The 23,034-nt window shown below is 38.8% G+C and overlaps 1 protein-coding gene across 11 annotated transcripts in view; it reads right to left on the bottom strand.

Annotated features, from left to right (window-relative positions):
* ELN (elastin) overlaps positions 1-23,034 on the bottom strand; it is a 99,585-nt gene that overhangs the window by 18,507 nt on the left and 58,044 nt on the right. For 2 of the 11 annotated variants that reach the window (XM_073667590.1, XM_073667591.1), the window contains exons 22-40: positions 22,120-22,236; positions 21,985-22,032; positions 20,850-21,044; positions 20,158-20,181; positions 19,357-19,389; positions 12,546-12,572; positions 10,661-10,693; positions 10,428-10,463; positions 5,970-6,002; positions 5,747-5,782; positions 4,995-5,030; positions 4,859-4,900; positions 3,574-3,606; positions 3,446-3,478; positions 3,220-3,252; positions 1,818-1,856; positions 1,389-1,538; positions 1,202-1,246; positions 962-1,102 (exon numbers count right to left, since the gene is read on the bottom strand). In XM_073667590.1, the coding sequence (XP_073523691.1) occupies positions 962-1,102; positions 1,202-1,246; positions 1,389-1,538; positions 1,818-1,856; positions 3,220-3,252; positions 3,446-3,478; positions 3,574-3,606; positions 4,859-4,900; positions 4,995-5,030; positions 5,747-5,782; positions 5,970-6,002; positions 10,428-10,463; positions 10,661-10,693; positions 12,546-12,572; positions 19,357-19,389; positions 20,158-20,181; positions 20,850-21,044; positions 21,985-22,032; positions 22,120-22,236 (1,134 nt within the window). The remainder of the gene's footprint in view (positions 1-961; positions 1,103-1,201; positions 1,247-1,388; positions 1,539-1,817; positions 1,857-3,219; positions 3,253-3,445; positions 3,479-3,573; positions 3,607-4,858; positions 4,901-4,994; positions 5,031-5,746; positions 5,783-5,969; positions 6,003-10,427; positions 10,464-10,660; positions 10,694-12,545; positions 12,573-19,356; positions 19,390-20,157; positions 20,182-20,849; positions 21,045-21,984; positions 22,033-22,119; positions 22,237-23,034) is intronic. The other 9 variants (XM_073667592.1, XM_073667595.1, XM_073667597.1 and 6 more) reach the window with 9 other exon arrangements.

Raw genomic sequence — 23,034 nt, 5'->3', positions numbered from 1 at the left:
TCAGAGTCTCAATAACTGTAGAATTTGCAAATATTCCACAAATTAGCATGTAATTAACTAAACATAATATCTATTTATCGGCCTTGATTTCTTATTCCTGGCTCGCGAGTTTTCTTTGGAGAGTGGACATAGTTTTCCAACTTAGAAGAAACGGAGCCACATGCTTAATGTCTCCGCAGCATCCAGTAAACAGCCGATAGTGACATTACAGCTGCAACTTTGGTGACTCATAGTCATTTTGGCTTTTCATTTAAGAATTAAAATAATTTTCTCCTTTAGACTGATTGCCAGCTTTGGGTGTTTCCATGGTTTTTAGTGATGTTGCTCTAGGGAACAAGAGATCTGCAAACAGCCAGCAATATTTCATTGCCTTTAATAAAGATGTCAACTAACCTGGGGTCAAACGTGACATCACGGTCTAGTCTTGGTCTTCCAAGAAGTTTTTGAACACTTTTTTTTAGTTTTGTTTCATTTGGATGTGAAATGATATTAGTACATTCCCCACATCAAAACTGTCAGCGCTTTTTGCCAGTTCATTGATATTCACTGTAACTAATGTATCAAAGTTTTACTGTTGGAAATTGTTATTTTCATTGTGTAACACTATATAAAGTATATGTACTGCTAATTAGGTCTGGAAGGCATGTTCTTGTACAAGGGTGATTGCCAAGGCGGCTGTGAAAACTCTAAACTTCCTTTTCTGCTTGTTATCTGATGATTCCTTGTTCACACTGTACATTTTTTCATTGCTATAAGTTCATTGTAAGAAGAACATCTCCATTTATCATGTCCATTCTTTTTATAGAACCTGAAATTATCTCTTTTTTTGCATTTATCCAGGGACAAATCAAATTTTATTCAGGTTCAGTAGTTGAAGTGATGAAGAAATACTGTAGATGTTGCGGGTTATCCTACCAGTGCCTTAAATTAAAACGGTTATACAATACACCAATATACACACCTCCTACCCCAGTCCCTAGACCACCAACACCAGCACCAGTTCCAAATCCAGCACCCACGCCAAGACCACCAACACCAGCACCAGTTCCCAGACCACCAATTCCAGCACCAGCTCCAAGACTACCAACTCCAGCACCATAACCTTAAAGAAAAAAATGATGTGATGAAATGTCAAAAGTAAATGTAAAAAAGTTCATATAGAACACAAAATTTACTATATCAATTGGTGAAATGATCTTACCTGGTTTTGGCGGTTTTCCTCCTGCACCTGCTCCTGGATACACACCTGACAAAAAAAGCAAAAAATAAAGTATTGAAGCCATAGAATGAGAGGAACCAAATATCCTTGAATATATTTATTTACCATTGAAATGTACAGTATAAATCAGGTTTCAGTATACATAAACATAAGGACCATTAGCTCTCACCTCCAGCACCTATTCCCCCAGGAACTAATCCACCTCCAGGAACTAATCCACCTCCAGGAACTAATCCACCTCCAATTCCAGCTCCAGGCACCAGTCCACCCCCAGGTGCTACTCCACCACCTGGTAATACTCCTGCTCCAGTTCCATAGCCTAAATACACATTGTCGGTAATAAACTGATATAGAAACCCATAATTTACAACCTTTACTTCCGTCTAGACCAGTGTTTCCCAAAATCCAGTCCTCACGACCCCCAACAGATCAGGTTTTCATAATTTCCTCAGTATTGCACAGGTGATGGAATTATCATCAAGACATCAGAAACTGTGAAATACTAATGAAATCCTGGAAACATGATCTGTTGGAGGCCAGGAGGACTGGAGTTTGGGAAACATTGATCTAAACATCCAGCAGATGGTAATGTTCTCACCTGGTTTGGGAGGTTTGCCCCCTGCTCCTGGATAAAGCCCTGAAGAAGTGATGGAAACACAGAGAGAATAACATTCATAATCTATATATATATACTTTCCATATATTTCAATTTCATATCATTAACGATAAAACAAAATGGTACCATGTTGAGATTATACCTGAGGCTCAATAGCCCTATCAATTATATAAGCTTCAGGCTTGGGGTTGAACAATTTTTAATAATATTATGGACATTCAAGGGGCTCTACATAAGTGCAAAAGATCTGAGCTATAGGTCTGTAGTCCTAGTAGCCAAAGTGGCATAAAAATGTTGTGCATTTCGGCATTCATGAGGACAGCTCTCCCCCATCCCCGCCTACCCCTGCAACTCTGCCATGTTTGATAGGTTTCAAATCATTATCAACCCTAGCCTCTCACTTAGCCAAATCAGTTCCCATACTTTGCACTGATGAGGGGCAATACCCCAAAACACCATGTCTGCAAATTGAGATTCTAATTTGGCTTTTATCCTAAGTCATATTGCAAGACTCGTTAAAGGGTCGATAATAACTTGTAGGATTTCTGCTTCCAACAGGCGGCGCTATAGAGTTCAAGTTCTCCTCCTCTCTGAAGAGGCAATTTGTATATTAAATTTCCCAGAGGAGCATTGCACGGCGAATAAGCCTCCTTAACTTGGCATGCCAGAGTCGTTATATCTATTTCCACAAGGAGAAATGTTACCCCTTAGACCTCAGTCCAGAGCTTCTCACCTAGCCAAATCAGTTCTTATACTTTGCACTGATGAGGGGCAATGCCCAGAAACACTGTGTCTTCAAATTGGGATTTTGATTTGGCTTTTATCCTAAGACATAGTGCAAGACTTGTTAAAGGGTCGATAATGACTTGTAGTATTGCTGCTTCCAACAGGTGGCGCTATAGTGTTCTAGTCCTCTTCCTCTCTGAAGAGGCAATTTGCATATAAAATTTCCCAGAGGGACATTGCACTGTGAATAAGCCTCCTTACCTTGGCATGCTAGAGCCGGTATATCACTCTCCACAAGGAGAAACATTACACCCTAGGCTTCTATGTATACATGCATACACAACAGCCCATCAATCACCTTCCTCATGCTCCCACCGCCAGGAGAGGCGGTGGGAGCTTTCCTAGTAGCCAAATAACAAAACTTTTTTTGTGGTGTTTTGACTACTACTAAGGACCTGTAGTTATTATATGTTGGATTTGGCATGTTAAGCTGATAAAGAACTTTAGAGGACACATAATAGATGGTAACCTTGAGCTTTGATTTATGAAGAACAAACAAAAAAGATGGTAGACTCCACTTTGTGGTGAACAGATACTGACAACATAATTTAATGGTTATGATCTTTTTTTTTCTATTATCAGTAGGGACCTTACATACCTGCCCCTGGCACTCCTCCTGCGCCAACACCAACTGCAAATTAATAAGGAATATATGACCCATTGCAGGAAGCTGCTGACATTACAACACTACCCAGATTCCCGATTACTAAAGTAAATGACCCTATAAAATAAGTGTTTCATATAACTGAATACAAGTCATAGTTCAATTAATCTAGAAAAAGGACAATGGTAGAAGTTCTATATAAGAAGGCTGAATTACTCACTTCCTCCTGGTACACCGCCAGCTCCAACTCCGACTGGACATAAAAATGAAAGGAAAAAAAGACATGTATGATAACTGATCACTATTTTTACAAGTATTGTTTGTGATTTGTACATTGTGTGATATTACCTCCTGCTGGGTAACCACCCGGTCCAACACCAGCTAGAGAAAATAAAAAGAAAAAATAATGAGATTTAATCCCAAGATAACAACCTGTTAAATATTATTTCTAGAATGTCATAGAAAATATCTCATCAACCAAGCTTGCACGTAGATGTATATCACAGAAGAGAGTAAGAAACACATGGTAAAGAAGAGGAACATGTTAAAACTTCTACATATCCTCCATGGTTATTTAAAAATCATACAATGTCATTTTCTGGATTTTGTTTAGATTATATCTCTCACAGGTGAAGTGTACCTACAATAAAAATTACAGACCTTTGTAGGTGGGAAAACTTGCAAAGTTGGCAGTGTATCAAATACTTATTTTCCCCACTGCATATATGTAGGTAAATAGTTAAATTTCAAGTTTATACTAATGACTCTTAGGCCATGTTCCCATTTTGCATAAATATCGTACTTTTTTTTAAATGTTTTTTACTTGGAGAAAATCTGCTAAGTTTAAGGCTATGTTCACACACGTTTGGTTTTGAAGTGTATTTTGCTATAGATTTTTATGCAAATTTTTTTCAGTTGCGTTTTGCAGTACCAGCAAAGTCTATGAGAAACCAGAATTCTCTGTTCACCCATGTTGTTTTTTGTTTTTTTTTGCTGCGTATTTTGTGACTTGGTTGTGTTTTTGGAAAATAGAGCATGTCGCTTCTTTCAGCGTTTTGCAGCAGAAAATGCACCTGCGTTTTTGCTGCGTATTTGCAGCGTTTTCTCACCCATATGAAGTAATGGGTGGTCAAAAAACGCAGCAAAAAACGCACCAAAACCTGCGTTTTTAACGCAGCTGTTTTCCTGCCAGAGAAAAGTTAGCAGCAGATTTGCAGCAGAAAAAAACACAAAGTGTGTGAACATAGCCTAACTGTCCAAACATATTGGTTGTAATTTCATGAAAACTCCTGTCCGCTGTGTGTCTGAAGAGCTTGAAAAACATGCATGCAATAAAATGCAGTTGTGTTTGTAAATGCAGAATCAGAACTTTTCTGTACTAAAAAGTACATTAAAAAATGCTGCTTCAAATTGCGCCAAAAATGCATCAAATATAGGAAGACAAATAAAAAATGCATCAAAAACACAATAATCAGAGAAAATTGTTAGAGTTTTTATGGAGTGAACACATTCAGAAAATATTAGGATAAAAAGGAGCAAAAAATTGCAGCATTTACACTATGTGTGAATACTCCCATAAACAATTCTTTCAAACCACGAAGGAGAAAAGTTTTAAAAGAATTTCAATACCCACCTCCAGCACCAAGACTTCCAACACCATAACCACCATAACCACCTAAAGTTTTAAAAAGGCATATAAAATAAAGTTGGCTAAAATAATGAACATTTTATTGTGTGCAACAATCTCCTATCCAGAAATGAATACTGACCTCCAGTCTTTGGCGGCTTAGCACCTAAACCACCTGCTAAAGTGGGAAACAGATTTTAGGACAGTAGCAAAACAATTATATAAACATATATAGATTTGTACCAGGTTACTATGAAAAAGTAAAAATTGAGAGTCCTCGTTGGTTAATATTTTTATTTTTTTAATTTTAGATTTACTATCTAATAAACTGGCAATTTTTATTTTTTCATTTTTTGTAACATTTTTATAAAACAGTTAAGGATAAACAGTAGCACAATCTAGCGCAGCGTCAAGGTTTTCCACAGCATAATCACTTATTTCATTTTTCAATTGGCTATAGAAAAACAATAGATGCGGGTAATCATTGGTTACGGTGGGGAGCACTCAGCCTTTTTGTGCCTTAAGGCCACAGCCCCACTATCAGTATTTGGTCAGTATTCGGTCAGTATTTTTTCTCAGGAGTGGGAGCCAAAACCAGGTGAGGAACAATCAGAGAAAAGGTATAATAGAATAATGGAAAAAAGTCACCAATTCTGCATTTATCACCCACTCCTGGTTTTGACTCCCACTCCTGAGACAAAAATACTGACCGAATACTGACCAAATACTGATAGTGGGGCCGTGGCCTTAAGGTTTTAATTGTAAGATGTTAACTTTATCCAATGACAACTTCTTTATCAATATACATTAAAAGTACCAAGTACATAGATAAAAAAATCAACAAAGTTGCACAAAAATTATCAAGTATATCAATTCAATATTCTAAATACTAACCTCCTGCGGGAAGTCCACCAGCACCAACCCCACCAACTGGGCAAAAAGAAAGAGATAAGGTTACTAAAAGCTTCCAAAGAGTTATTTGAAAAGTAGACCGATATGGAAAACAAATAGTGGAATTACTTTGTGCTTAATCATATACTTATGTTCAATACAGTTGCTGTCGGCTTACTGCACCGGCACTGAAGAGTGAAGACAGATAAATATAGAATACACAAACCTCCATATGGTAGCCCACCAGGTCCAACTCCAACTACATATCAGATAAAGGAACATTTTAGTGTATTAGGGAGGAGTAGGGGGTGTTATTTCCTCTTTAAATGAACAGTTGTGAAATAGTTTACATCATCACAAAATTTAGACTTAGAGGGGTTGTTTGGTCCAAATCGATAAGTCTGCAGTCACTCTGTATCACTGCAGACTTAGGAATCCCCCCAGCGCACGCACTGTGCGCTTCGGGGATTTGCCGGTTTCTGAGCCGGAACCGGAGAGTATGCATGAGTTATACATACTCCCGGCCAATGCCAGTCCAGTGGGTTGGGCCACCCTCCATAGACTTGTATGGACCAAGGCCGCGCCCTCTAGTTGACCACGTCCACTGTGCGGCCGCATCACTAGTCAGTACAATACAAGTGTGTGGAGCGAGGCAGCGCACACTGGCTGGGAGTATATACTGTATAATTCATACATACTCTCCGGTCCCAGCTCAGAAATCTGCAAATCCCCGCAGCGCACAGTGCGTGTGCCTGGGGGATTCATAAGTCTGCACTCACACAGAGTGACTGCAGACTTATCGATTTGGACCGGGCAACCCCTTTAAATGGCTGTACCATAAAATGCATTGAGGTACTGTATATGTATCAGGATAGTCCATAAAAGTCTGATCTGTTAGATGTACAGTGGCGATCAAAAGATTTGCATTGTTTTTTTAAAGTGTGATTACTTCTGTCTGTTTGTTGTGATGCCATTTTCCTGGTGATGAATTGAAAGTGCATGAAGTTGTCGTCATGCAAGATCTTAATTTTAACCAAAATGCTTTTGAATATAGGTATGGTCATTTAATTAAAGAAAACTGTCTGCCAAAAGATTTGCATATACTGTTTATTAATCACAACTTAAAGAGTAATTCATTGTTTACAATGCCATAACTTAGTATTTTGTAGCATAACCTCTTGCTTTAATTACTGCACCACACTGACGGGGCATTGAAGCCACTAAGGTATTCAAGACATCTTGAGGGATCTTCCTCCATTCCATTTGCAAATCTGCAAGCAATTCATCTTTATTGCTATGGGTACGGGCCCCAACTCGCCACCCTAACTCATCCCAAAGGTGCTACATAGGGTATAAATCAAGTGATTGGCTCGGCCATTGGAAAAGGCGACCATTTTTCTTTGCTAACCAATTTTTTACTAAATTGGATGTGTGCTTAGGATCATTGCCTTGCTGGACTTTCCATCCCCTGCCTACTTTGGTTTTACCATGTGGCAACATTACATTCTCCAGTATATGCTTGTACATGGTAGCATTCATATTTTCAACAATTCTATGCAGAGGGCCAATGGCAGATGCAGAAAAGCAGCCCCAAACCATGACATTGCCACCACCATGTTTCACTGTAGGTGTTTGGTACCTTACATCATTATGTTTTACAATTGGGCTATATATATAGTGCTTGCCATCAATACCAAACAGATTGAACTTTGATTCATCCGACCATAACACCTTAGACCAATCTGTCTCTTTCCATTGGCTGTGTTCTTTGGCAAACTCTAGTCAGACCTTCTGGTTCTTTGCAGAGATGAAAGGCTTCTTGACTGGAACTCGTGCATTCAGCCCTACTGCTCTTAACTGTCGCACCACAGTTTGGCAGCTGTGCGATCACACTTTGACCCCATATTCTTCGTTCATTTCGTGCAAAATCTGTACAGCACTTTTATGGACATCAGATACTGACTTGTTCTTAATAATGTGATCAACTCTGGAGGAAGTTTTCCGCCGTCGTCCACTTCTAGATTTGTCAGCTGTTCCATAACCTTCTTTTTCTTTCTTTAATATATGTGACACTTAACTCTGAGAACAGTTGAATTCCATAGCTACCTCTCTTTGGCGTTTGCCTGACTTCACTCTCAGAATAATAAGCTTCCTGACATCTGGTAATAAATTTGGATTTGTCTTTGCCATGATTTAAAAAAAATGTATGCAAAATTCAACTATCCATGACAAAATATGCAAAACATTTGGCCCAGCGAATGTTGAAAACTAACACATAAAGGGATAAAACAATGTCAAACGCAATGTTCATCCTTATAGCTGACAACCATTTGCTTCTCGTTTACTAAAATCACAAGGAATATGGCATCACAACAACCACAGAAGTAATCACACTTTTAAAAAAAAATGCACAATTTTTGGTCATCACTGTATGTGTCTGATTTGAGAGAGAGTCCAACTGTTGGAATTACTACTGATAACCGGAATGAAGAGAACATGAGACTCAATAAGTAGCAGTGACATTTTTCTAGAAAGGTGTTATTTCCAACCTAGTACTATGACGGACCTGGTCTCTTCACTATAGGCATTCGTGGAATTCCAGTGATTGTATTTCACTTATCAGATAGTGATGAAATATGAAACAAATAAGTCATCAATGCAAATTGTGGAAAAAACGCTTAATATTTGGTTGAACCTGTTGGACCTTTTTACTGAGTGTTCTTTGTGACCAGCATTGTACCAAGACAGACTGGAGATTATTACCAAAAACTAGTAAGAGTTTTTTTCTTAGCGAAATCATTATTTTTAATTAGAGATGAGACAATCTTTTGAAGTCGCCAGCTTCAACAAAATTTTCACAAAAAATTCAATTTGCGATAAATTTATAAATGATAAAATAATCTCAATATTGCAAACCCTCTAATTGTCCAGAAAATACTTGAATTACACTCTAAGGTCTCCTGGGACTGTATTGAACCCCTTTTGAACTCTTTATTGCACAAAGTCTTAGTAATGTCTAAGTGACCTCAACATACTTGGCTAGGGAAAAGTGGATGGTAACCTGTGGTAACCAATAGCCCAATAAAAGAGGATCTGTCAAAAGGTCAAACTTGACCAGTTTATGCCCTTGTTTTATTTCAGTTTATTTTGTATTTTAAATGCTGCTATATGGTTCTAGGAATATAGGCCTGTTTATTAAATGTTAACTTTTATGGGCTGTGGATGTGGCCTGTGGCTCAATGGATTCTTTGGGGGTGTGCCTTTTTAGCTAATCTGCATAACTACTCTGTGAGACATTCTCCCTTGGTAAGGACTATAAAAATTTGCACCAATAAAAAGACTCAAATCTCTGGTACCGTATGATTGATTTAAGAAAAAATAAAGGGGTTTACTCAGAACAGAGATAGTAAAATAAGAGCGAAAACTGGCTACTTTTGACCTGGTGAGATGTCCTTTTAACAACACTGCAGTAACAAACTTTTTAGGCTATTTAAATTATAAATACTGGAAAAAAAATTATCCCTTTTTAGAGGCAGATGCCTTCCATGCTAATGTTTATACAATGATAGTATTTCTCAGAAAGGAAGGGATAAGAAAAGCTATACAGGTTCAAGTCCCAAAAGTCAGCATCTGCAACCGGCTGCTGTATTTGGGCGATGTGTATGGATCAAATGGATTATTACAACAAGGATGCGTGTAAAAAAAAAAAAAATTACAACACACACTTTGTGAGGTAGACAGTTTCTTTAAATTTTTGGAATGTGAAGATTTTTTTATTGTCTTTTTTTTTTTTACAAACAAAAAGGCAAATGAAATACAAAAATATATCGCTTATGGCTTGTCCTTTTCATAAACCAGGAATTACACCTTCCATGACACACAAGCCTTGGTTTCAGTATTTTTATTCAGTAGAAAAATTGGACAGAGGGATATTTAAACTGCCCACCTTGTTTACAGTGTGTGAAAAATAAAAAAATGCTTTAATTAAAGTGCTTTTAAAGCAGTGTAGAACAGATCTATCAAATCAGTCACACTGACTCTGCAGGTACAGCACCTCCCTATCACTTGAATATTTGGATTATTACTAACATACTGAAACTATGAGACTACCACTTAAATTTTCATTGTTCTTCCGAGCTGCAGTAGTATACCACAATCAGATTAGACCTTTATTTATCCTAAAGCAGAATAAGCTGTGTGTGCCGACTTCCTATCCCCAGACTGTAAAATCCTAAAATCCTAAATCTTTAGAGTCCCTGTATTAGTCCCCCTCTGATTGACTGAATTAGATATATGATGTGATAGCTGCGGGGAATCCCGCGCAGCCACGCCTGACATCATGGGACAACTCTCTGGCTGATGCGATCTTTAGCAATGTGTGAAATTGCACAATATTTTTTTGATCTGTCCCTATCAAATAGCAAAATGCTTGAATTCACTGAGACATGTGAATTTCAAGAAATTCTACTCGCAGTTTAGTTACAGCATATCAATATGCTAATTTCTAGCTCTAATGTTTACTAGACCAGGAATGGAAATTAAACTGTTCTTGCTAATAAGTGATAAAGAGGTGACAGCATCTTTATAAATACACATTAAAAGTAAGTAGTACATAGATAAAAATCAACAAAGTTGTTTAAAAGGGAATTATCAAAAATATCATTTCAACACTCTAAATACTAACCTCCAGCAGGAAGTCCACCGGCACCAACCCCACCAACTGTTCAAGAAGAAAGAGACATTGTTAACTAGGTTATCAAGAGCTGTAAAAAATACCAAGAAGTTCTGTGAAAAATAGAGATAACAAGTAGGGGTTTAACTTTCGGCTTAATCATACATTTGTGTCCAACACAGTTGCTGTCGGATAACTGCTCTGACACTGGAGATTGAAGACAGATAGTGATAGAATACACAAACCTCCATATGGTAGCCCACCAGGTCCAACTCCAACTACATATCAGATAAAGAAACATTTTAGTGTATTAGGGAGGAGTAGGGGGTGTTATTTCCCCTTTAAATGAACAGTTGTGAAATAGTTTACATCAACACAAAATTTAGACTTAAATAGTTGGACGGTAAAAAGCATTGATGTATGTATCAGGATATTCCATAAACGTATGATCTATTAGATGTACATATCTGATTTGTGAGAGTCCAACTGTTGGAATTTCTGCTGATACCCGGAATGAAGAGAGGATGAGACTCAATAAATAACAATTTCTAGAAAGGTGTTATTTCAAACATAGTGCCATTGATGGATCTGGTCTCTTCATTATAGGCATTGGTGGAGTTCCATTGGTCGTAATCCACTCATCAGATAGTGAGGAAATATGAAATATATAAGTCATCAAGGCAAATTGTGGAAAAAACTCTTAATATTTGGTTGAACCTGTTGGACCTTTATACCAAGACAGTCTGGAGGTTATTACCAAATACTAATATAAGCTTCTTTTAGCAAAAATATTATTTTTAATTACAGATGAGACAATGTTTGGAAATTTGAACTCCTCAGCTTCAAGAAATTTTTCCCAAAAATTTGATTTAAACCCATTTAAAAGGATCTGTCAAAAGATCAAACTTGACCAGTTTTTGCTCTTGTTTATTTTTCTATATGGTTCTAGAGATATGGGTGTGTTTATTAGGTGTTAACTTTTATAGTTTTTGGCTGTGGCTGTGGCCTGTGACTCAAGGAATTCCTAGGGGGTGTCTTTGGGCTACTCTGCATAATTACCCTGTGAGCTACACCCCCTTATAGAGAACATTTTTATTCCCATTTATATTAGTTTTTTTTTTAAATCCGCTATACTTTTGCAGAAGTATGGGCCTTTTTATTTGATGTTAACTTTTTTGTTCTTTGGCTGTGACTGTGGCATATGGCTCACAGGATTCTCTGGGGGTGCGTCTTTAGGCTACTGTGCATAATTACCCTGTGAGCCATACCCCCTTGGTAGAGACTATAAAAATTAGCACCAAATAAAAAGACCCATATATCTAATACTGTATGGCAGATTTAAGAAAAAAAAACTAAACAAACAAAAAACAACAACAATAAAATACTGGGAAAACAGACAGAATACAATAAGAGCAAAAACTGACTTCTTTTGCCCTGGTAACAGGCCCTTTTTAACAAGACTGCAATAACAAACTTTTTAGGCTACTTAAATTGTAAAGACGGTTCAAAAATGATCCGTTTTTGGAGGCAGATGCCGGTCTTGCTGATGTTTATACAGAAGTGGTGCAAACGGAAGATGCCGATTATTGAAAAGGACAGGACAAGAAAAGCTAAGCAGATTCAATTCCCAAAATTAAACACCTGCAACTGGCTGCATAAAGATCGGTGGCTGAAACTTTGTCCTGGCATTGACTGACAGCTGGCTCTCCAGTGCATCAGTACAGAGCTGGCTGTCAGTCAGTGCTGGGGCATGGTTTCAGGTATCACTCACTATGTCCTGAGTGGTGACTGAAGCTGCACCTCTATGACTGAAAGCCCGGGGCTGCCGGGAGGATTAAAAGTTAATTTCCTCCCAGCGGCCGCACGGCTTCACAAGGCCATTAACCTGCAGATTAACCCCATATCTGCAGGTTAATAGGGTTTTTTCACATTTTCACATGACAGATTCCCTTTAAACTATTCTTGCTAATAAGAGATGGGGGCATTCAGTTTCTGAGCAGTGCAATGAATTTGTGTTTTCCATGTAAAATGTGCATTACATCCTATATAATATGTTGCATAAATCTTGGCTACCTGAAGCATAACATATACAGGATTAAAAGTAATAGCCATTTGACTGATATTGCTTACCTCCTCCAGGAACACCACTGACTCCAACTAGAGAAAAAAATAATAGGGCGTTAATGTGTAAATTACTAAAAATAGACAAATCAAAGCTATTTATCATATTTTGCGGATTATAAAACGCACTGGATTATAAGACGCACCCCAAATTTTGGGGTGCAAAATAGGAAAAAATGTTTATTTTTTAAATAAAATGGTGCGCCTTATAATCCTTTTTACCTGGAGGGCAGTGGTGGTGGAGAGGGGGGTCACACATACCGGAGATTGGCGGCGCAGGCGGCGGAGGCAGGAGTCAGGCAATGCTGCAGGCCTGTCCTCAAAAGAAGTGTCGCTGATTCAAGGCGGTGGTGGTGGCAGCGGTAGCGGGGCGATGCTGCGGCCCCGTCCTCAGAAAAAGTGTTGCTGATTCAAGGAGGTGGTGGCGGCGGTAGCGAGGCGATGCTGCGGCTCTGGTGGTGGAAGGGCGATGCTGCGGCCCCGTCCTCAGAAGTCGGCGGTGAGCGGAGACGAGATTCCCTATCCCGTACATAGCCCTGCGCTGTTCTTCGGCAAAATGGCCGACTTTCGAGAACGGAGCCGCAGCATCGCCCCTCTACCACCGCCACCATTAGCCCCGCTACCGCAGCAGCCGCCACCAACCTCTTTTATCTGGGACCCCGATTTGACGAGGTTCCCCCACAGGTAAAATACCGTAAATTCGCATTATAATGCACACCCCCTTTTTCCACCCAAATTTTAGGGGAAAAAAGTGCGTCTTATAATCCACAAAATACGGTACTTAGATCTATCAGAAATGCAGCTTTTCTATTCAATAGGAAAATACACAGTAGATAACTTATTATATTTTAGCGGTACCAAGATATTGGATATTCAAGTGTTCATTGTAAAGAAGGACACTCAAAAGACCTAAAAAGTCTTATTTGAAAAATATGAGTGGTACAATTTTGTATCCGTTAAGCTGTTACTTAAAGAGTAACCGTCATTTTAATTTTTATTGTATAAATCACACATATGAAAATAAGAAACTGTGGAATATGTCTCATCAGAGAAATCTGCTTCTTTCTGCTCCTGGGCTGATCACACATTTTCCAAACTCTCAATTACCAAGTAAAATCCGTACTCAATGTCAAGACAGATTGTTACATTACTGAGATAGGAGATGATAGTTGCTACTGCTAAAATTTTAGGTAGAGAGGAGGTAAGGGGTAACGTTTCTTCTTGTGGAGCATGACATGTCAAGCCTGACATGCCAAGGTGAGGAGACTTTTATGCTGCAATGCTCCTCTGGGAAATATGCAAATTGTCTCTTCAGAGAGGAAGAGGACTACAACTCTAGTGCCACCTATAGGAAGTAGAAATCCTAAAAGTCAACATCGACTCTCTAATGAGCCTTGTCACATGACTTAGGATGAAAGCCAAAACCAAAATCTCAATTTGCGGACACTATGTTTCGGGAAACTGCCCCTCATCAGTGCAAAGTGTGAGATCTGGTTTGGCTGGGTGAGAAGCGTCTGACCGGGATCCAAGGGGTAACGTTTCTCCTTGCAGAGAGTGACATGTCAAGGTGAGGAGACTTTTAAGTTGCAATGCTCCTCTGGGAAATATGCAAATTGTCTCTTCAGAGAGGAAGAGGACTAGAACTCTAGTGCCATCTATAAGAAGTGGAAATCCTAAAGGTAGATGGGAGAGAAGAGAAGGGAGAAATTAGAGGTAGAGCTCCTCCTCCCTTCTACATATAATCTTATCTGTAGCATCTCCCATCTCCTATCTCAGTAATGCAAAAATCTGTCTTCACTGAATACAGATTTTACCCAGAAATTGAGAATTCTGAGAATGAATGATGAGTCCAGAAGGAGAAAGAAGCAGATTTCTCTGAGATATATTACAAAGTTGCTTATGTGTACTATTGATCTATGAAATAAAACTTAAAACAACGGTTACTCTTTAAAGAGGACACATTTTTAGCAAAACATACTGCACAAACTTCATACATTATCAAACAGATCTATAAGTCCTGATGAACCTGGTGTACTCAGTATGAAAATCCACATCAGAATGTCTGTCTAATTGCTTTTGAAAATTGTCAATTCTGATATCGAAATGACTATTTTCTGAGTCCAGCTTTGGACTAATAAAATGCTCATTTTACTATCAAGAATATAAAGACAGTCCAATGTGGATTTTCAAAGTAAGTACACCAGCCTCATCAGGTCTAAGAGCTCTATTTAATAAGATATGCAGTTTATATTGTAACATCTGGTGACAGATATTCTTTAAACTCTGCACAAATGTAAAACACCTTTGTAAGTATTATGCTTTATGTGTTTTGCACAAATTATTATATGATTTTTTTCACAGCTATATCAGTCACAGCTATGTCAGTCACTGCACAGAGTGGCCAGTGTACTTATAAACTATGGGGCATAGTTATAGTCATAGCTGAAAGTGTTGGCACCCTTGAAATGTTCCAGAAGATGAAGTATTTTTCCCAGAAAATTATTGCAATTACGCATCTTTTGTTATACACATGATGTATTAGAGCAACACAAAAAAAAAACTGAGAAAAAAAGGCAAATTGGACATAATTTCACACAAAACTCCAAAAATGGGTAGGACAAATTTGTTGGCACCTTGATAAAATTGTGGGTAAACAACTTTGTTTCAAGCATGTGATGCTCGTTGAAAGTCACCAGCGGCAAGTAACAGGTGTTGACAATATGAAAATCACACCTAAAACCAGATAAAATGGGGATACATTGATTCAATCTTTGCATTGTGTGTCTCTGTGTGTCACACTAAGCATGGAGAACAAAAAGAGGAGAAGAGAACTGTCTGAGGACTTGAAGACCAAAATTGTCGAAAAATATCAACAATCTCAAAGTTACAATTCCATCTCCAGAGATTTGGATGTTCCTTTGTTCATGGTGGGCATCATAATCGAGAAGTTTACAACCCATGGCACTGTAGCTAATCTCTCTGGACGTGGATGGTAGAGAAAAATTGATGAAAGGTTGTAACGCAGGTTAGTATGGATGGTAGATAAGCAGCCCCAATCAAGTTCCAAAGAAATTCAAGCTGTCCTGCAGGCTCAGGGTGCATCAGTTTCAGAGTGAACTATCCATCGAGCTCTGGCAGGAGACCCAGGAGGACCCCACTGCTGACACAGATGCATAAAAAAAGCTAGACTGCAGTTTGCCAAAATGTACATGAGTAAGGCAAAATATTTTTCAGAAAGTATCTTGTGGACAGATGAGACCAAGATAGAGCTTTTTGGTAAATTATGTCATTCTACTGTTTATGAAAACGGAATGAGGCCTACAAAGAAAAGAACACAGTACCTACAGTCAAAGGAGGTTCAAAGATGCTTTGCGGTTGTTTTGCTGGCCCTGGCACTGGGTGCCTTGACTGTGTGCAAGGCATCATGAAATCTGAAGATTACCAAAGGATTTTGGGTTGCAATGTAGTGCCCAGTGTCAGAAAGCTGGGTTTGTGTTCTAGGTCATCGGTTTTCCAGCAGGACAATGACCCCAAATATACTTCAAGAAGCACCCAGAAATGGATGGAAATAAAGTGCTGGAGGGTTCTGAAGCATCCGGTTCTAAATTCCATTGAACACCTGTGGAGAGATCTTAAAATTGCTGTTGGGAAAAGGTACTCTTCAAATATGAGAGACCTGGAGCAGTTTGCAAAAGAACCGTGGTCCAAAATTCCAGTTGAGAGGCGTTGATGATTTTAGGAAGAGATTGATTGCAGTTATTTATTCTAAGTGGTGTGCAACCAAATATTAAGTTGAGGGTGCCAACGATCTTGTCCAGCCCATTTTTGAGGTTTTGTGTGAAATTATTTCCAATTTGCCTTTGTTTGTGTTGTTCCAATAGACTCAAAGGAAATAAACATGTGTATAACAAAACATGTGTAATTGCAATAATTTTCTGGGAGATATCCTTAATTTTCTGGAACAATTTAAAGGGTGCCAACACTTTTGGCCATGCCTGTATGAAAATTGAGATGGACAGAGGTGGACACTGACAGTGAAGGGTCCCTGTGCAGGAATTGTTTTACAGCCCAGTCCATCAGGTCCACCTGAACATGCACTGAACATCTACAAGTAAAAACACAGTAGGCAAAAATACTATGCATAAAATAAACACAAGTTAGTGCATTACTTATACATTTGCATAATATGCATGTATATACAGTACACAGTACACACATACACGGAAGGATATATAAAATATGCATTTACAAATAACACATGCATATACAGTACAGACCAAAAGTTTGGACACACTTTCTCATTTAAAGATTTTTCTGTATTTTCATGACTATGAAAATTGTACATTCACACTGAAGGCATCAAAACTATGAATTAACACGTGTGGAATTATATAGTTAACAAAAAAGTGTGAAACAACTGAAAATATGTCTTATATTCTAGGTTCTTCAAAGTAGCCACCTTTTGCTTTGATGACTGCTTTGCACACTCTTGGCATTCTCTTGATGAGCTTCAAGAGGAAGTCACCGGAAATGGTCTTCCAACAATCTTGAAGGAATTCCCAGAGATGCTTAGCACTTGTTGGCCCTTTTGCCTTCACTCTGCGGTCCAGCTCACCCCAAACCATCTTGATTGGGTTCAGGTCTGGTGACTGTGGAGGCCAGGTCATCTGGCGTAGCACCCCATCACTCTCCTTCTTGGTCAAATAGCCCTTACACAGCCTGGAGGTGTGTTTGGGGTCATTGTCCTGTTGAAAAATAAATGATGGTCCAACTAAACGCAAACCGGATGGAATAGCATTCCGCTGCAAGATGCTGTGGTAGCCATGCTGTTTCAGTATGCCTTCAATTTTGAATAAATCCCCAACAGTGTCACCAGCAAAGCACCCCCACACCATCACACCTCCTCCTCCATGCTTCACGGTGGGAACCAGGCATGTACAGTCCATCCGTTCACCTTTTCTGCGTGGCACAAAGACACGGTGGTTGGAACCAAAGATCTCAAATTTGGACTCATCAGACCAAAGCACAGATTTCCACTTGACTAATGTCCATTCCTTGTGTTCTTTAGCCCAAACAAGTCTCTTCTGCTTGTTGCCTGTCCTTAGCAGTGGTTTCCTAGCATCTATTTTACCATGAAGGCCTGCTGCACAAATTCTCCTTTTAACAGTTGTAGAGATGTGTCTGCTGCTAGAACTCTGTGTGGCATTGACCTGGTCTCTAATCTGAGCTGCTGTTAACCTGCGATTTCTGAGGCTGGTGACTCGGATAAACTTATCCACAGAAGCAGAGGTGACTCTTGGTCTTCCTTTCCTGGGGCGGTCCTCATGTGAGCCAGTTTCTTTGTAGCGCTTGATGGTTTTTGCAACTGCACTTGGGGACACTTTCAAAGTTTGCCCAATTTTTTGGACTGACTGACCTTCATTTCTTAAAGTAATGATGGCCACTCGTTTTTCTTTACTTAGCTGCTTTTTTCTTGCCATAATACAAATTCTAACAGTCTATTCAGTAGGACTATCAGCTGTGTATCCACCTGACTTCTGCACAATACAACTGATGGTCTCAACCCCATTTATAAGGCAAGAAATCCCACTTATTAAACCTGACAGGGCACACCTGTGAAGAGAAAACCATTTCCGGTGACTACCTCTTGAAGCTCATCAAGAGAATGCCAAGAGTGTGCAAAGCAGTCATCAAAGCAAAAGGTGGCTACTTTGAAGAACCTAGAATATAAGACATATTTTCAGTTGTTTCACACTTTTTTGTTAAGTATATAATTCCACATGTGTTAATTCATAGTTTTGATGCCTTCAGTGTGAATGTACAATTTTCATAGTCATGAAAATACAGAAAAATCTTTAATTGAGAAGGTGTGTCCAAACTTTTGGTCTGTACTGTACACAATGACATTTTTGTGATGCACTTCTTCAGATGTCTAGACATGTAGTCAGGTGACTGCCCCTCATGCTGGGAATAAATAGAAATTGTGACCGTGTGCACATTGAGTGACTGCAGAGATTTGTCTAAAGCCTGGAAAACCCCTGTGATTTTACTAAGTATTTTTCATTATTTTTTAGTAAATTTAAAGGAAAATAAAAATCTGACTTTTATTTTAACCCTAATATCCACATATATAGAGATACAACTTTATATACTAGTACATTATTGCTGTACTGAAGAAAAATACTATTTAGAGCTTTAGGCAGAGAAAATCCTCCTCTACTTGGAAATGCTTCCTGTGGCTAACTGCTAAAGCTGCTGCCTGCCATGCTAGAGGCTCCAGGTTTAAATGCTAGGGAAGTCCACACTTCAAGAAAGGCACAAAATGTATTAATTAGATATAAAGACATCTAACATCTAATGAACAAAGCTAGATAGAGAGAAGAGGAGAAAACAGAAAGAACACATTAGCCTTCTGACTTAGCAACGTGTCTTGCGGCTTGGCCCCCTTTCCCATCATGCTCCTGTGTCTGGCCCTGAATATGCTAATGTGCTACCCTTCAAAAGTTGACTACCTGTTTATAAAAATAAATGGCATAGTAAACAAAAGGAAACCTAGAAATGATTGATAAATGTAATTGGGATAAAAAGATCCCTACAGTGTGGGTTTGTAGAAATGTAGAAAAGGACGACCTTGATCCCTTTTATCCATGTCAGTAAGATAGAGTATTGTGATACAGTATTGTGTAGGGTGGAAGGATAGCGCTTATCTCCTGGGACACACAGACTACAAATATACTGCATAGTTATATGTAAACAAGTGAGATTGTTTTTTTATATTTCTCCTATCCGTTATCGACTGCATATAATAACACACACACACCTCCAGTAGGAAGTCCTCCAACGCCATAGCCAGCTGTAATGAGAAAAGAACGTACAAGAAATTTAATATTTCACATTTGGCTACCATTCATTTAGTGTAATAGTATGGCAGGACATGTACAGGAGGAAGGAGAGGGTGCCAACACCCCACTATTTAGACAGAGGGCTAGGGCTATGAAATGAATCTTTGCCTTGTGAGATGAAAAGTCTAGCTCCAACTCTTACACAGCTAGTTTACTATTGTTCAGTATGGTTGGCGTGTCTAGTAATTGTGTCCAGTTACTGTCACGATTCTGCTACTCGCTGTGTCCTAGGGAAGCTGTGAGTGACAGCTCAGCTGCCCTATAGATAGCAGGGGCATTTTGGGGTGTCAGTATTGTGTTTTGGTTTCCTCCAGGTGTTTTCCTTTCTCAATAATTGGCAGGGTATTTAACTGTCTGCCAATGTTAGATAATTTCCAATTGTAGCTTCAGCTCATTGGTGCGCTTATTCTGTGCTCTGTATTTTGATATTCTCATCTTTTGTTGCTGGACCTTGAATTTGCCTTTCAACTACTTGTTTGTATAATCCCTTTTGCCTTTGATGTATTCTGACTTTAGTTTCCAGTCCCCGGACTTTGCCCCTGATTATCCGTTTGTCTTATCCCTCTGTCTTCCACGAACCTTCCTTGCATTTGACCTTGGACCTCTTGATCACTCTGCCCCACGGCTAGCCGTGAGTAGTGCCTAGCTTAAGAGTTACACCATTTTTCATTACAAGGTTTTTACCACATTGAATGGACATAGTTTCGCCAACAACTCACCTCCAGTCTTAGGTGGTTTAGCACCTACACATTAAAGAGATAAAAAAAGCAGGAGAATATCTTATTTTACAAAAGCACGATTAACAAAAGATACAGATTATTAACGTTATTTTATGCCATACATATTACAGTTAATTCTATTATTGTGCATTATCTTTTAATATGTGATCATCTTAAAGGGGACCTGTCACTTGCAGAAAAAAATTGCGTCAATTACCTTACATTTGCGCTGTGTCCTTCCATTACAGAGATATTCACATTTGTTTCTTCTGAAGCGCACTTTGTGACATCTCTGCTCTGCAGTCCTACTGGGCATTTCTTGAAAGTTTTTTATGGGGGCATGTGTTATCACCCCTTCCTCCTAGACACTGCCAATCACAGCTCGGAAGCACGTTAGACTGATAGACTTCAAGTTCAGCTGCTGAGCTGTGATTGGCAGCATCTGGGTATGAAGGGTGAAGGCACATGCCCCCCAGAGAAGACTTTGAAGAAATGTTCAGTTTGACTGCAAATCATAAATTTCACATACTGCACTCCAGAAAAACAAATGTGAATATCTTTGTAATTGATTGATGAAGAGTGAATTGTAAAAGAGCAGCACAATCAGAGGAGATTAGATATTTTTGCAAGTTGTTTAACTGATTTTTTTAAGCAAGTGAAAGTTCCTCTTTAAGTAGTTTTGTAAAACTTACCAGCTCCAGGGACACCACCAACTCCAGGGACGCCACCAACTCCGGGGATGCCACCAACTCCGGGGATGCCACCAATTCCGGGGATACCACCAACTCCGGGGATACCACCAACTCCGGGGATACCACCAACTCCAGGGATGCCACCAACTCCTGGCACTCCTCCTACTCCAGGCACACCGCCAACCCCAGGTACACCTTAGGAAACAATTATTTACTCTGTTAAATTTTCCATTGCTATGCAAGATCCCTCTATCTAATTGTACACTTGAATCATGACAATGTAAGTTTACTTTTTAGGACAAGTTATATATAGACTATAAACTACACAAGGCTGTATTAAACTCATACTGTAAAATATCTTGTGTGACAGTGATGTAAACCAGTGCTTAAGGGTTGTAGTCTAAAAGGGAACACAAGGCTGAGAAGAGACAATGAGTTCCTGTGGTTCACTCTTTTTACTGGATTGCTTGATTGACAGAGCATATTGCATACAATAATGTCATTATATGGACTTTACTAGACTCACTGTAGCAGCACAAAGGCACTCTCAGTAGATATTTCAGTAGATACTGTATAGCAATATATATAGTAGCGGTGTATTTGTGAGGGATATAAAAAACATATGACATAAGTGTAATTTCTTAAAGGCAGACCACTGAAGGTCTGTTTAACTTAATTGATTTGCAGCATTAAATGACAGCTGTTTCGGCAAATATTTACCAATCGGATTAAACCTCGCGCTTAATGATGCGCATTTAACAATCTGTAATGGATTGTCAGTGTGCATACCCTGCCATTGTTCTTGGCAGCATGAGTCCTGTTTACACAGGATGATATGCTGTCGAGAAGATTGATCTTTTATGCAGATCAAAAGCTAATTGCACCCAATGAATGAGTGTTGCTCATTCATCAGGTGATCGGCAGTCTGTTTACAGTGCAAGGTTATCGTGAACAAACTTTCCTAGGAACAGTAGTTCATGATAATCTTTCAGTCTAAAGGCACCATTTCAAATAAAAGAATTTGGTTCCGAATTTTGAAGCCTTTAGATGTCACTGTTACCCTTTATTAAAAGAGCAATAGAGGAACACATGATGCTTTAAGAATTTGATATAGGATACATTATTATAAACTTGCCATATTTTGGAGGTTTGCCACCAGGCTGAACTCCTAATTGAGGTATTCCTGATGAAAAACACAAGATTAATTAAACAAAAGTCATGAAAATGTAGGTTTACAAATTTAATAATATGAGTTGTTTAGAAACCCTACCTGCTCCTGGCAATACTCCACCACCTGGCAGTGTACCAGCAGCTCCAGGATAAAAACCAGGTACAGCACCAGGAACAGCTCCGGGTATGCCGCCCGGTATACCTCCAGCTGCGGCTGCTGCTCAGAATAATAAAGCATTATAAGTATATACATATTAAATAACCTCTAATTGCTACAATCATAGAATAACTGCATTTATGGAAAACTTTTTACACATCACAGAGAACAAGCTAGATGTTTCAATCAGTGGAGGTACAAAATTGAAGGTACAGAAACACTCAACGCTGCTCAACACTCAACAATGCTCTCCTCCAAGACCGGTCAGTGGATCAGTTGAAGGCCTATGAGTCTTTACAGCTTCTGCCTTATCATTTTAGTAATTAGTGAAGGTCTTAGTACCTGGGATGCCCATTATGACTTGCAAAAAGTTTTCTGAAAGGTCTACCCTGTCTTGAAATTTTTATTTCAATGAAATCCACACAATTACTAAACAATACAGCTACTAAATGTCTAAAAAAACTTTAATAAGGTGAAAATTGCCTAAGGTCGTTATTATGTGAATAAAATCCTCTTTTGTTCACAGTCATTTCAATACACAGCGTGTCATGTTATTTCCTGCTGCCCCAAGTTATTATTACATAATTCCTAAAAAATCCATAAACAGGATTACATTATAAGGACTTCAAAGATGCTGTTTATCAGCTGTGATTGTTCAAAGGGGTCGCCGCTGAATATAGTTTTACATATGGAAAAAGCAAACATATTTCTAAAGATCAGGTCAATTGCTTACAGAACACAAGTCATATGCATCATACTGTATTAGTCCATATTTTTTGATTTCCAGCAAAATTAATAAATGAAAGGTAAAATAGAACGAGGATATCCAGGCATAGGTAAAAGAGTCATCTTTTACCC

The sequence above is a fragment of the Phyllobates terribilis genome, unplaced genomic scaffold, assembly GCF_046119375.1.
Source record: "Phyllobates terribilis strain yellow unplaced genomic scaffold, ASM4611937v1 Scaffold_2__4_contigs__length_985480577, whole genome shotgun sequence".
Classification (NCBI taxonomy): domain Eukaryota; kingdom Metazoa; phylum Chordata; class Amphibia; order Anura; family Dendrobatidae; genus Phyllobates; species Phyllobates terribilis.
This window is presented reverse-complemented; position numbering and strand designations above follow the sequence as displayed.